Source organism: Lachancea lanzarotensis, scaffold LALA0S01 (genome assembly GCF_000938715.1).
Source record: "Lachancea lanzarotensis genome assembly LALA0, scaffold LALA0S01, whole genome shotgun sequence".
NCBI classification, from domain to species: domain Eukaryota; kingdom Fungi; phylum Ascomycota; class Saccharomycetes; order Saccharomycetales; family Saccharomycetaceae; genus Lachancea; species Lachancea lanzarotensis.
The window spans coordinates 222,333-234,855 of NW_019212879.1; the positions used below are offsets into that span (position 1 = coordinate 222,333).

The 12,523-nt window shown below is 44.4% G+C and overlaps 7 protein-coding genes across 7 annotated transcripts; 4 read left to right on the forward strand and 3 right to left on the reverse strand.

Moving 5' to 3' along the window:
* Positions 1–162: 162 nt before the first annotated feature.
* DFG10 (LALA0S01e02256g1_1) lies at positions 163–927 on the forward strand (the record flags this gene model as incomplete). The annotated part of the gene is made up of 1 exon (XM_022774190.1): positions 163–927. One exon carries the CDS (start codon positions 163–165, stop codon positions 925–927), a length of 765 nt encoding a protein of 254 aa, XP_022626311.1.
* A 30-nt stretch (positions 928–957) lies between these two features.
* Positions 958–2,235, reverse strand: CEM1 (LALA0S01e02278g1_1; the record flags this gene model as incomplete). Its single annotated transcript, XM_022774191.1, has 1 exon — positions 958–2,235. The coding sequence occupies one exon, from the start codon at positions 2,233–2,235 to the stop codon at positions 958–960; it is 1,278 nt and encodes a 425-aa protein (XP_022626312.1).
* A 1,618-nt stretch (positions 2,236–3,853) lies between these two features.
* On the forward strand, positions 3,854–4,489 carry LALA0_S01e02300g (LALA0S01e02300g1_1; the record flags this gene model as incomplete). The annotated part of the gene is made up of 1 exon (XM_022774192.1): positions 3,854–4,489. One exon carries the CDS (start codon positions 3,854–3,856, stop codon positions 4,487–4,489), a length of 636 nt encoding a protein of 211 aa, XP_022626313.1.
* Positions 4,490–5,075: 586 nt separating this feature from the next.
* On the reverse strand, positions 5,076–5,825 carry LALA0_S01e02322g (LALA0S01e02322g1_1; the record flags this gene model as incomplete). Its single annotated transcript, XM_022774193.1, has 1 exon — positions 5,076–5,825. One exon carries the CDS (start codon positions 5,823–5,825, stop codon positions 5,076–5,078), a length of 750 nt encoding a protein of 249 aa, XP_022626314.1.
* A 2,040-nt stretch (positions 5,826–7,865) lies between these two features.
* Positions 7,866–8,459, forward strand: THO1 (LALA0S01e02344g1_1; the record flags this gene model as incomplete). The annotated part of the gene is made up of 1 exon (XM_022774194.1): positions 7,866–8,459. The coding sequence occupies one exon, from the start codon at positions 7,866–7,868 to the stop codon at positions 8,457–8,459; it is 594 nt and encodes a 197-aa protein (XP_022626315.1).
* A 695-nt stretch (positions 8,460–9,154) lies between these two features.
* LALA0_S01e02366g (LALA0S01e02366g1_1) lies at positions 9,155–10,345 on the forward strand (the record flags this gene model as incomplete). The annotated part of the gene is made up of 1 exon (XM_022774195.1): positions 9,155–10,345. One exon carries the CDS (start codon positions 9,155–9,157, stop codon positions 10,343–10,345), a length of 1,191 nt encoding a protein of 396 aa, XP_022626316.1.
* A 238-nt stretch (positions 10,346–10,583) lies between these two features.
* LALA0_S01e02388g (LALA0S01e02388g1_1) lies at positions 10,584–12,497 on the reverse strand (the record flags this gene model as incomplete). Its single annotated transcript, XM_022774196.1, has 1 exon — positions 10,584–12,497. The coding sequence occupies one exon, from the start codon at positions 12,495–12,497 to the stop codon at positions 10,584–10,586; it is 1,914 nt and encodes a 637-aa protein (XP_022626317.1).
* Between the last annotated feature and the right edge of the window lie 26 nt (positions 12,498–12,523).

Genomic DNA, 12,523 nt, shown 5'->3' on the forward strand with positions numbered 1-12,523 from the left:
TGACGAGCACCTTTTCTTGGATCACGAGACCGCTGTTACGTTTTTTGTTCTACTTAAATCTCAACTTAGCCGCTGCGATATATCATCTGACTACCTAAACACCACTCACAGCCTCCAGATATCTTTCAACTACAAACTTTAGACGCCTCCTCGAGCTCTCTGATGTTTGCAATGCTTACACTCTTCAACCCCATCGAATATGTCTTCTATATAACGTTTCTGATAGGTATGTTATCGCTGCTACTGGCGAGCATTCAAGCTCCTTTATTGCTGAAATATGGCAAAACTTTACCTGAGAATGCCAGTAGAGGTCAAGACAAGAACTTGTGGGTGCTCTTTCAACACTTCACGGTACCCAAAAGCTGGTTCAGTCACTTTTATGTTTACTCCGGGTTTCTATCGTGTGTAAACATGACGCTATTGCATTTCAAAACGCTCTCCCTTTTGATGGCCCTACATTCTATGAGAAGACTCTATGAGACTATTTATGTCAACAAATCCAAGCCTAGCGCTAGAATTCATGTATCACACTACTTGGTGGGATTTTGGTTTTATTCTGCAGTAAACTATGCCATTTACACAAGCAGGCCTGATACTTGGAGCCCACCGCTTATAAGAAGCTTTGCGATGCTGCTGTTCGCAATTGCATCGTGGGACCAATACAAAAGTCATTTGCATCTATCGCAGTTGCGTAAATACACATTGCCCACAAAGGGCTTATTTCGATTAGTGGCCAGTGCACACTATTTGGACGAGATACTCCTATATTCAGCATTGGCACTCTACTCTCGATCCACAAAATTACTAGTGTGCTTGCTATGGGTGATATCCAATCTTTCCGTCTCTGCCATTGAAACAAGACAATGGTATTTGCGAAAATTTCCACAATCGACTCCAAAGTTTGCAATCATTCCTTACATTCTGTGAAACTATCTATGCTTCTGTTGCCAAAGGCTGTTAACGTTCCCATTTTCTAAAAAGTAAAGACGAGTTGATACCACCGAAGCCAAAACTGTTTGCGAGTGCGTACCGTAGTTTTTGTGAGTCCGGCTTCCCCTTCACCAGGTCCAATTGTTGCCAAGACTCCAAATGATCGCCGGATGCGCCGCCAACTTTCTCCAGGTTCAGTGTATGCGGTATCACACCATCTTGCAATGATTTTATTGTGAAAATGCTCTCAACAGCACCTGCTGCACCCAACAAGTGACCTATGGCTCCTTTGTTACTTGAGACTTTCAAACGATAGTCTCGGGGATCATTTGCGAATATCTGGGTGATCGCTTGCAATTCGGCTCTATCGCCCAGGATCGTTGAAGTGGCGTGTGCATTTACATAATCCACTTGTGTAGGATCAATCGTATTCAAGGCCATCTTCATGGCTCGACTAGCGCCTTCCCCGTTTTCAGATGGTGACGTTATGTGGTGAGCGTCGCTCGACAACCCGTACCCTTCCACTTCTGCGTAAATGTGAGCGCCTCTCTTTTGCGCGTGTTGCAAGGATTCCAAGACCAATATCCCTGCGCCTTCTCCCAGAACGAATCCACTCCTACGGGCATCAAATGGTCTAGATATTCCATCCGTTGTTATGCTTTTGGCTCTCAAAAAGCCCGAAAGCGCTAAAGGATGGACACAAGCTTCACTGGCGCCCGCGAGACAAAGATCATTGTAACCGAGTCTGATGAAGTTATATGCATCTCCAATTGCATTGTTCCCGGTTGCACAAGCGGTTGACGCACAATGGGAGACTCCCTTGAGCTGAAATTTTATTGAGACGTTACCGCATGCCATGTTGGCCAAAATCTTCGGTACAAAAGTTGGCGCAAGTTTTTTCCCACGATCAAATCCCAGAATCGAATCGTACATGTCCTGGATAGAGGCTATTCCCGACCCTATAACGCAACCAAACTTTTCGGAATTGATCTCGTTCAGCTTATGCAGTAAGCCAGCATCGTCCAATGCCTCTTGAGCGGCCACAACCGCAAACTGGGTGAAAAGACTCATTCTTCTGAGATCTTGAGAAGTGAAAAGTGGACCATAATCACTGGCATCAAACCCAGTTATGTTACCTACACCAACATTTGCAGGACAGTGTGGTTCGTAATTTTTGAAGTCAGGTAGCTCTGAAACAGGACGAATCCCGGATTTTCCACGCAGTAAGTTTGTCCAGGACTCCTGTACAGTTTTGCCTAATGGTGTGAGGGCTCCAAGCCCGGTAACGACAACTCTGGACGTCATGGTGAGCCTGAACAGATGAACGATGTCAATGAAGGGTCGCGATGAACGGAATTCGGTCTTTTAATAAATGGTCTACACGATGACTACTGTCATCGAAGTAAGAAAAACGCTTTGACGACGGTGAAAGTTTGACCAGATCTAATACCCAAGGATTAGTTTTACTGGAGCTGTAGCTCTTGATTTAATGGACGGTTTTCCATATTTGAATTTGTGAGCTCAGATTCAAATTTGGCCAAAATGTCTCTTGATGGGTATATTTTGGTTAGGAAAGAGAGACAACAGCTTTACAAAGATGAGGCTAGGAGGGAATTCAAAATATTTGTGGGGATGGCTGGAAGATGAGACTTCATGCTCAAAATTCGATACTTTACTGTGAAAGTAACTCATTAGAGGTATTCATGATCTTTTAATGCGGGTAGCACAAATCTGTGTCTGTTGAAGGTTGTCGTTCTAGTCCTTCAAACGGTTCGCGATGTGTCAGGATGGTATCGACGTTAACTTGATGCTTCAGATATCACCGTATGTTATAGTGTCACCACTGGTGGGATGAGCTTTGGCTCTACCTTTACGTAAGCACGTCGCTGAAAGAGAGATCGCTTAAACTTGATGTCAATTGAACTAGTGTGGATTTTGTCTGTCAAAACGGGAATGTACACGTATTATCGATTACTGGTAGACAATGACCAGTTTTAACGTAACAAGGAACGACGATTGTCTCCTTGTATCTTTCCAGTGATCAGATGTAAGTAACGAAAGGAGAGTTCGAGAAAATCGAAGGAATGCGTCTGGTGGCTATATATCAGGGCAAATCTTTTGGTGGAAAGTGGTTTACATGGGAATACTGAGCGGTGTGAATTTTTTCGGTCATCGAGAGCTGCGATTCGTTATACTAATGGTTTCTCCAACTTGAATGTTAATCCGTTTACAAGATACAATTGTATCGCAACAAACAGTCGCGGTTCGATGAACAAAATCATTCAAGAGGCATACAGAGACATGCTTTAATACAGCTAAAAGACCATCGCTTGTACACTCTCGTCTAAATATCAATTTTTCCCTCAAGAAGCGGTCATCGTGCCAAGAACCTGACTATAATCTCACAACGAGTTTGAACTATTATGGGAACTCCTCATTGTGCGCTCTGCAGCGTTTCTTCACTTCAAGTCTTCGTTCGTGCCAGTATTTGGGGGCCTTGGGCTATCGCCTCTTGGCTGCGTCGTTCAAGAAGAACGAGTCCTGGATGAAGATGTGCATAATGACGCTGAAAGCTTCAAAGCTGCCTTACGAACAGCTTTCTGATCTGATACCTCGAGGACTCTCATAGGTCTGTACCCAAGAGGAACCATTCTTATACACAAAAAAAAACCTTAAAGAATAGGCACTTTTTTATTCTTCTGGCAACTTAACAAAGCTATTGCGCGAGCATCCGGACAATCGAACAACCACCATGTTCAACTTCAGTAACATCTCTGGACGATCATTGTAGTGTACCTCAACTTCTTTCGCTCAGTACTCGTACTCGTGAAGACCGTTGAAGTTATTCAAGCCTGTCAAAAATTGGAATGTCTTCCATACAAGAACTCCGAACGACACTATCATTAAACGTCAAACGCCCATCATGGACTACAAGGGCATTGAAGAGCATTTAACCGAGACCAAAGAGGGGAGCCAAAGCTACAAGTTAGACCATGGACCTTTACCACGAGACGTTTTCAAAGTTAAATTAGTGTGGAGACTGATGTTGCGAAAGTGGAGCTATGTGAGTCTTTTCTTGAATATAATAGTAAATGGCTCGTTCATTAATTCTTGCAATGATAGAGACCTAGTTGTTGGAGTTTTATTCTTAAACACAGTCGCCGTTCTCTTCATTGTGTCAATTCAATTTTTCTTTTCCTCAACTTCCGAAGGGTGGAACGACAAAAGCGTGCGTATCTGGATGGTGGAGATATTACGTGTCAATCCTGGAGAAGATTTGAAAAAGTGGGATCTGATTGCTGCTAAAATGAACACTATTCTTTACGAAAATGACAAGAGTGCCACAAGGTATTTTTTCTACGACGGGAAACAATGCTTGTCCAGATTTTCAAGCAATTACGTCACATCAAACTCTACAGAGTGGTATCCTACTCTCGCACCCTTCATCAAAGCTGCTGTGGATCAATACGTTGAGTTTTTCAATCAGCAATTCCGGCAAATGACATTGGGTATCTCTGCCGATCGCACCGAAGCTACCACCCAGAGCGAAGCGGTTTGAAGAAGTGACGGAATACTCAAAGCAACTTGATAGCTGGTTACGTCCAGTGTTATACCAGTACATCTTTGAACCAGTGAGCTAGCCAAAAAGTTAAGCTTTTGAAGACGAAACCTGGGGCCTTACCTGCATCCTATCGCTTCTGAGAAAAGGTAGTTACAAACGCTCCGACAGATCAACGAGCATAGCCTACTCAATTTCAAAGATTGTCGTGCTCGAATGAATGTTCTTCTGGCTGGTTGTCGTGATGTGTCCGAATCGAACTTTCAGTATAAGCGTCAATCTAACGACACCCGCGTGTAAAACGATATCTAACTCAAGGTTCTCAATCCGCTCAAATCATTCTTTTAAGATCATCGGTAACAACTCCCATCACCGCCCAGATAACCAATGATATCCGCTATAGAGATCGCTATTCAAACGTCGAACTCCCATCAGCTTAGGTCATCTGCAGTCAATCGCTACTAACACCAATTGATTTGAAAATATGCGTGTAGTTTTTGTATGAGACTAGATACTTTCCCTTCTGATGAGGTTTTGTATGTATGCTATTGTACAGTGCAGCTGTGAGACAGTTGCAGCGTTTCGTTTACCATTCCAACAAGTCGTCCTTGGCGTACAAGTAGTCGGTGAAAACAAAGTCGACTTCGTCGGTTTCTGGGTTGTAACCACCGATCTTGATAGATTCGTGGTTCTTGACGATGATGTCACAGCCCTTTTCCTTTAGGAAGTCCAAGTCGAAGGTAGTGGCAATACCGACGATCTTGCAGCCAGCGGCCTTACCGGCAGCAATACCAGCTGGGGCGTCTTCGAAAACGATGACCTTAGACTTGGAAGGTTCCTTTTCGTTGATTGGGTAGCCCAAACCGTTTCTACCCTTGATGTAAGGTTCTGGGAAAGGCTTACCTTGCTTGACGTCATTGGCAGTGATGAAGTATTCAGGTCTCTTGATTCCCAAAAGCTCGAACCACTTGGTGGCCATAGGACGGGTACCAGAAGTGGCCACGGCCCATTTCTCCTTAGGTAGAGCGTTTAGCTCTTTGCACAGAGTGACGGCACCTGGGACTTCGATGGAGTGTTCACCGTACTTGGCTGGGATTTCGGCTTCCAATTGGGTAGCGTAGTCCTCGTCAGCAAAGTCTGGGGCGAACTTGGCGATGGCATCGTAAGTTCTCCAGCCGTGGGACTCGTGGATGACGTGTTCAGCGTCGAAGTAAGGCTTGTCCTTACCGAAGTCTCTCCAGAAGGCAGCAATGGCCGGTTGTGAAATGATGATGGTTCCGTCGACGTCGAAAAGAGCAGCGTTGACTTTCAAAGATAGTGGTTTTCCTAGAGACATTATTGCGAGATGATTGGATGTGTGATTTGCAATGGAATCTTGAACCTTAATAACTAAATCACAATGCCAACTACAATCTGCATAAACTTGTCAGACCCTGGGTATTTATACTCTTTGCAACTCGATCTGTTTGTTCGTGTGGGCTTCCTGAACTGCTGTGGAGTTCTGCACACTTGCAAAAAAGAAACAGGAATTGTCCAAATGTCCTAAAGTCGGCAAAGCGATATCATCATGGGCAAAGCAAAAGGCGTGTTAGAGACCGCTATACGCAACGTCCGGTTCTTCTGCTGCGACATCTGCTGCGACATCTGATGCGACAATCCACGGTAATGCAATAATAACCAATCTCTCGTTTCTTTACGCCCACGATAGAAACCCGGGCTTGCCAATTTTTTTTGTTTTGTTGCTTCTGTGGATTACCACACGTAGTGTGTGTACTCGCACCACCAGAGGATCGCGTGTTGGTGCTTAGTCTACATGAGACGCTACTACGTTTTTGGTATTGGATGTGTAGTGGACCGAGTGATTGACTGATGATGTCCTGGACTGGACTGCCTATACGTAATGGGAAGATTAACAGTGCAAAAGGTCCGCTGACATAAGCAGAATGGGCGAAGGTGCGAATTAAGACATATTTTGACCCTTTTTGGGTCAAAAGGGCATGTTTGACCCAAATTGGGTCAAACGAAAAGAAAGACGCCAACAGGAAGCCGGATCGCGTGACAGGAAGCTGGGTCACGTGGAATGTCGATGGTGGTCATTATATACGTACAATATCACGTGAGACATTTCTTATCCGATAATCATATTATACGGAATGCTCATTAAATCGCATGTATGATATAAAAACACGTGATGCGTGATCACGTGCTTTTCTATACGTTGATCATACAATACGGAAAACATTGCGCCTGCATAACATGTGACGAGCCATCGGAGTTTTATCCATCTCTAGTGAACAGAGGATATAGCCTCGAACTAATCACTGGTCCGTCATAGGCTTGCGAGCTGTCTACGAAGAAGACATATGAGATACAAAAGTATTCTACATGAGAAATATGACGTGGACTCGCCAACCAAGCTCAGTGGGGAGAATTAGAATTGTGATAACTACACACGACAATGTGTAGGTCAGCTCAGACATGCGCAATGGGTAACTCGAGTAAATGATTATCGTTACTCGGTAATCGTGAGTAAGTAATCAAGATCCAAATTTACTTACCCACGGGAAATTTGAGTAAGCAACGGGTAAATGACTTTGTACGGCATGGGTAACCCGCAGACGTTCGATGTGATTTGATTGGCGTCAGCACCAAAATTTCAACTACCAAAATCTAGACTATTTGGTTCAGCTAGACAGGTAGCATTTCAATCTTTCGTAAATGGAAGAGTCGAGCTCGATGGCTGTTTGTGAAAATTCCATACACTTACATATTTTGATTCTACGAGACGATAGCATTTATTTTGCTTGAAAACTCCGTGAGTAAGCAACAAGATCAAGGGTCAATTCGATCAGAACAAGTCACTATTTGTACCATCGAAGGGTTTGAATTAACACAGGAGATCTTGACGACCGGCTTCTCATAAGACCTTCATAAGTAAATTACGCACCTCATATATACCTTAATTCGTTTGCAAACGACACATTCGTATCACGTGATCTGTGTTGGAAAATCGACCCGTGCTCTTCAAAAACACTCACAGATGTACCGTGTAGATCTCCAGAGCTTGCATGCAGCTCAACCTCCAAAAACTGCTCGAGCAACATCAATTTCGCTGCGATATTCTAAATTTTTTACCCTTTCTCTCGTTTTCCGGTGCGGCCTCGATTCTCGATTTTCCACGAGACCTCAAGCTCCTCCCAGTCATTTTGTCTACTTGAGTAAGGCCATTCACTTCCAACTGTCTGCTTGTCTTTCTTTCTCCCCCTCTGTTTCCAGTTTTTGGCCTTAAATGCTTGTTGGGTCCATAATAAAGTCCAAAAAAATTGGTCAAACCAAGACGATATAACCTATTCTACCAAACCAAACATCCAAAACGATGGCTACCTACGCTCAACAAACCGTGAAACAGCTCCAGAAGGAGCTTGAATCTAGAAAACTCAGTACCAATGGCATTAAGAAAGACTTAATTGCGCGATTGGAGGCCCATGACGCCGAAAAATCGCAACCAACGGACGCACAACAGGAGGAACCACAGCAGTCTGAGATCTCAGAAACTGCAAAAGTCGAAAAACCTGAAGACAAGCCTGAGGAGGCAGTCGTTCCAGAGACTGAGGAGCCTACTACCACTGAGACACCCCCTGAACAGCAACCTATTGCTCCTGTGGCAGAACATTCGTCAGATTCTTCTTCCACACAGATAAAACCCAAAGCTTTCTCCCCAGAAGAGGCCAAGGCAAAGGCATTGGAACATCTGCAGGTCAAACTGCGTCGTGCACGCAAGTTTGCAGACGATGAGTCCACAATACAATCGTTGGAGCGTCAAATTAATAGAATTCAGAAATTCGGGCTCGATCAAACAACTCAACTGGCACAGGAGCTAGGATTTGGCAAGGGTCCTGAAAATACAATTGCACGCCGTGGGAACAAGAAGTCGCATCGCAAAAACCCCAAAAACAACAACAGAAAGTAAAAGTGGTAAAACGAATGGTGTTGGTCTTAGCGTCATAATCACCCGCACCTGACGGGAATCCTGAAGAGAAAAACTCCGAACAAAACCCAGAAAAAAAACACGATAGAACAAAGAAAAAAATCCATCAATGAGATACAGTACCGATGGAAACCCCACTCTTGACCCAATTTTGACTCCTCATCTTTCAATGTCGCTACCGAAACTCGAACGCCCGACTCGAAACTCATTTGACACGTGACCTGTGAAATTTCAACTCAAAGCTTAACCTCCCCCGCCCCCTTTGAAATTTGAGTGGTTCTAGAATTTCAGGAATTTCTGACATCAAGTTGATCAAATATGTTGAACAATTCGCAAACCAACTCTTCGAAGTATTCACCACACTCAGTCCTATTGAAGTGTTCTGAGATCCTTGAATATAAGCATCAACTAATTCAACTAAAGCCCTCTTTTCAAAATTTCCATTTATCTGGTCTACAAATTTGAGAATAGAATAATAACCTTGAAATTCTGCAAAATAAGCCACTTTGGCTCCCTGAGTTTGTTCTTAATTTTACAGCAGCAACCTTGGCTTTTGAAAGTGTAATTTTGATTGACGTTAACGGGGCCCTTAAGACGTTCGCACTGGTTTGAGGCACTGAAGCTTACAGAAATAGTAGCAATCAATAGATGGCATTTTGAACACAGACCACCAATCAATGGACCAATCGAATAGTAAGGTAGCATACGTGAGGATAGACAACCTACCTCCGGGCAAAACATGGCGCCAAGTCAAGTACATGGTGGGCGGGTTGATACATCACACGTCGATCCTACAGGTCAAAATGCTTCCTCCTGTGCAATCGATAGTTCCACCCTTCATGCCATTCCAAAGCTGCATCGTTTCTTTGAAACGCTCAGACGGGCAACTGAACCGTCTTCTCATCGACCTAAACGGATATACGTGGGAGTACTACCGGCTTATGGCGTATGCTGTTCCTCCTTTGCATGCACCTAACAACTCTGCTTTTTTAGCAGCCGGACCTACCACGGGTTTGGATCAACTCAATCCTCCTGCATCTGTACAAAGCTCCACTGCAACTCCTGTACCACCGCCTTCGGCTCAACTGATGATGCCTTTCGCACCCATGCCTCCGATGTACTATCCAGCAACTCGATCACAGCCTTTTCCTAGAGATACTTACCTTCGACAGCAAAATAACCAATTTGGAAGGAAAATGCGACAAGTATTCAGTGAAGAAAGTTTTCGCCGGCAAATGAGTGCTAGAGGTATGCATCAGTTATCATTGGGCGGATTTCCGCCTTGCTTGCATTGGGACGTGAATGGAAATTATGGACTAACTCCCCAGGAGCCATTGTCTTCCACAGGAAACCCAAAGATACACATCAAGACCGCTCATCCTGAATATTTTGGGAAGCTGAAATGGACGGTCTTGAAAGATTTCATAAAGCTAAAGTGTCAGAGGTTGTTGGAAATGGAAACATCTGGAGCTGCAACCAATACCAGGGAGTTTTATGTGGGCGTATATGAGGATGCAGAGACAGCAGTAGATGTTGAGGTTTTGGATTCAACTTCTGATTCGGCTTCAACTCATTCTACAGATCTCAAAGAACACGATGTGGTCAACGACGTGGTCGACAACGAGGTCGACAACGAACGTATTGAACAAACCGGAAGCAGTTTGGAAGAAATAGACAAAACCGCTGAAAATCTAGAGGCGTTGTCGTTAGACTCTGATCATCGCGTTGTTTCTGCTACTATTTACAAAGCCATCGTCGGTTTCCATTCACGAGAGCTGTGTGATCTGTGTAGAGATAGTCTCCAGGATCAGGAATATTCACTGGGCTATAAATTGACGGTAAACGAGCTTCCTCTATTGGAATGGTGACGGTTGGTTATGAAAGAAGCCATCATTGGAACATTGAATGATGAGGAGGAAACACAAAATCTGGGAACAAAGGAACATAGGTAGGTAGTAACGAGGGAAACAAAACGGACAAAAAATAACATGTATTGCCAAAAGGCTTGAGTAGGTGATTGAGATTTGGGACTGTCATCGTAAAAGTTCCACAAATTAACAAATAAATAGTTTACTGGCCGTGATTATACAAGAGCACTAATGCAACTCACAGTAACGGTTGGAATACTAACGACGACTTGATATTTGCGGGATTGGTCGGTCGCTTTTCTTCACTTTGTTCCTCTGCCTTTGATGGAATGTCTGATTTGACAGCGGATGGTATGTTATCATCGAGTTTGTTTTCCAACTTGACATCATTAAAGTGTTCATGATCAGCGTCTGAAGGTTGTGGGGAGTTTCCAGAGCGCTCGGTGTGGTCAGAGAGAGGTTTCTGTTCCACATAAGGGAGGGCAGATGCAGATACACTGCTGAGCATTGCAAGTCCATTGAAAGAATTAGAGACATCTTCACGGATTTCAATCACTATTTCTTCAGATGTGAACTTGTTGAAAATCTTGGCAAGCTCCAAATCGTCTCTGACAAGATCATTGTTATGCATCAAATACAAGCTTTTCGCCTGCGACACAATCTGAAACAAATGGCGAGAATTTGCCAAAACTTCTGAGACTGTTGGTGGTCCATTGCTCAATAGATGAAATGTGAACCTTTGCTCTTTATCTTTAAATTTCAAAAGTACCTTTCGATAAACATCTTTGTTTGCGGATGCAGGCGTCATGGAAAGCGTCGACATGATCGCGGATCGTTTGCAGTCACGATTACGCTGGCTGGCTAATGGGTATTGTTTTAATATAACGTCATGCATAATTTCGCTGAGAGGATATATACAAGGATCAAACCCAAAGTCCTTGATGATTCCGCCCATAGTGAGATTGAACAATTTCAGCTGGGCGTTCTGAGGTAATTGTTCAAAGTGGTGTTCGGTAGCTGGCTCAAAGATTTGTACAGCCACATATGCCAGTCCCGCTGTAGATGTGAGCTTTGAAGTGATGTATTCCATTGACGCGCCTGACAAGTTTGAAAAGAACCGCTCCATGACAAATGCAACCGACGCCTTGATTGATGTCTGGCCCAAAATTTCTAGAGTCGAGTAAAGCTCCAACGATCCTTGTGAAGAGCTCAGCTCCAAACATGCCCTTGATCTTTGAATATGCAGCAGTATTTTCTCCCTCAAAAAAAATGGTATTTTGGCTTTGGTGTCCGGGGTGTCCGGTTTACGCGAAGTACTTGTGTAATTCGACCCGGGGAGTGCTTGAGAGTGAAATGCAAGGTTGAGAAGTTCGCCGTCATTACTTGACAGGGCAAAGTCTGTGAGATTAGGCGTGAAATTGTCCTGTTGTGACTGTTCATGCAGTGATACACGGTCGTGAACCGCGTCTGCAATGATGGTCTTGATGAGCTCGTCGTGATGATGGCTTTGTGCTGACACGATGGGTGGTAAAGAAGTAGCCTTTGGCTGAATTTCCGGTGGCGGACGTGGCCGTATCGTGGGCAATGCAGGAATTTGAACTGAAGTGCTCATACGACCAGGAGCGTCGCGCCGCAGTGTGTGTGTAAACAAAGAGAAGGTTCGAGCCTCTAGGGCGTCTTCGTGGGAGGTCGGTGCCGTAGGCTGATGATGCTGCTGGTTATCGTGAGGATCGAAAAACAGATCTTCAGGACGCGGAGTGGGTGAATCAACAAAGCCCGGGGGCGAGCTCTCACCTGTTTTTGATGCGGAAATGGATTGACTAGGACCGCCGCCCATATCTGGACCCCTAAACTTGGTGGACCGCTTCCGGTTGCGCCGAACAGATTGTACAGCGGCCGTCACCAGTTTCTCGAATTCTGCTGAAGAATTCAACGGGTATCCAAACTCCGTTCGCAGAATAGTAGCGATCTGCGCCACACTATTGTCCTGCTCACTGGCTTTACGTTCACTAAGCCTGAACTTCTCGATCAACTCCAGTCTGCGTCCCGAAAACTGCTTCCAACGTCGTTCATCGGTGAAGTTTAAATGCTCTCGAATCTTTCGAGTAGTACCTACCCCTGTGGGTTTCTGAACTCCACCGCCACTTATCATAAAAAGAAGTCTGGATAGTTGACTGG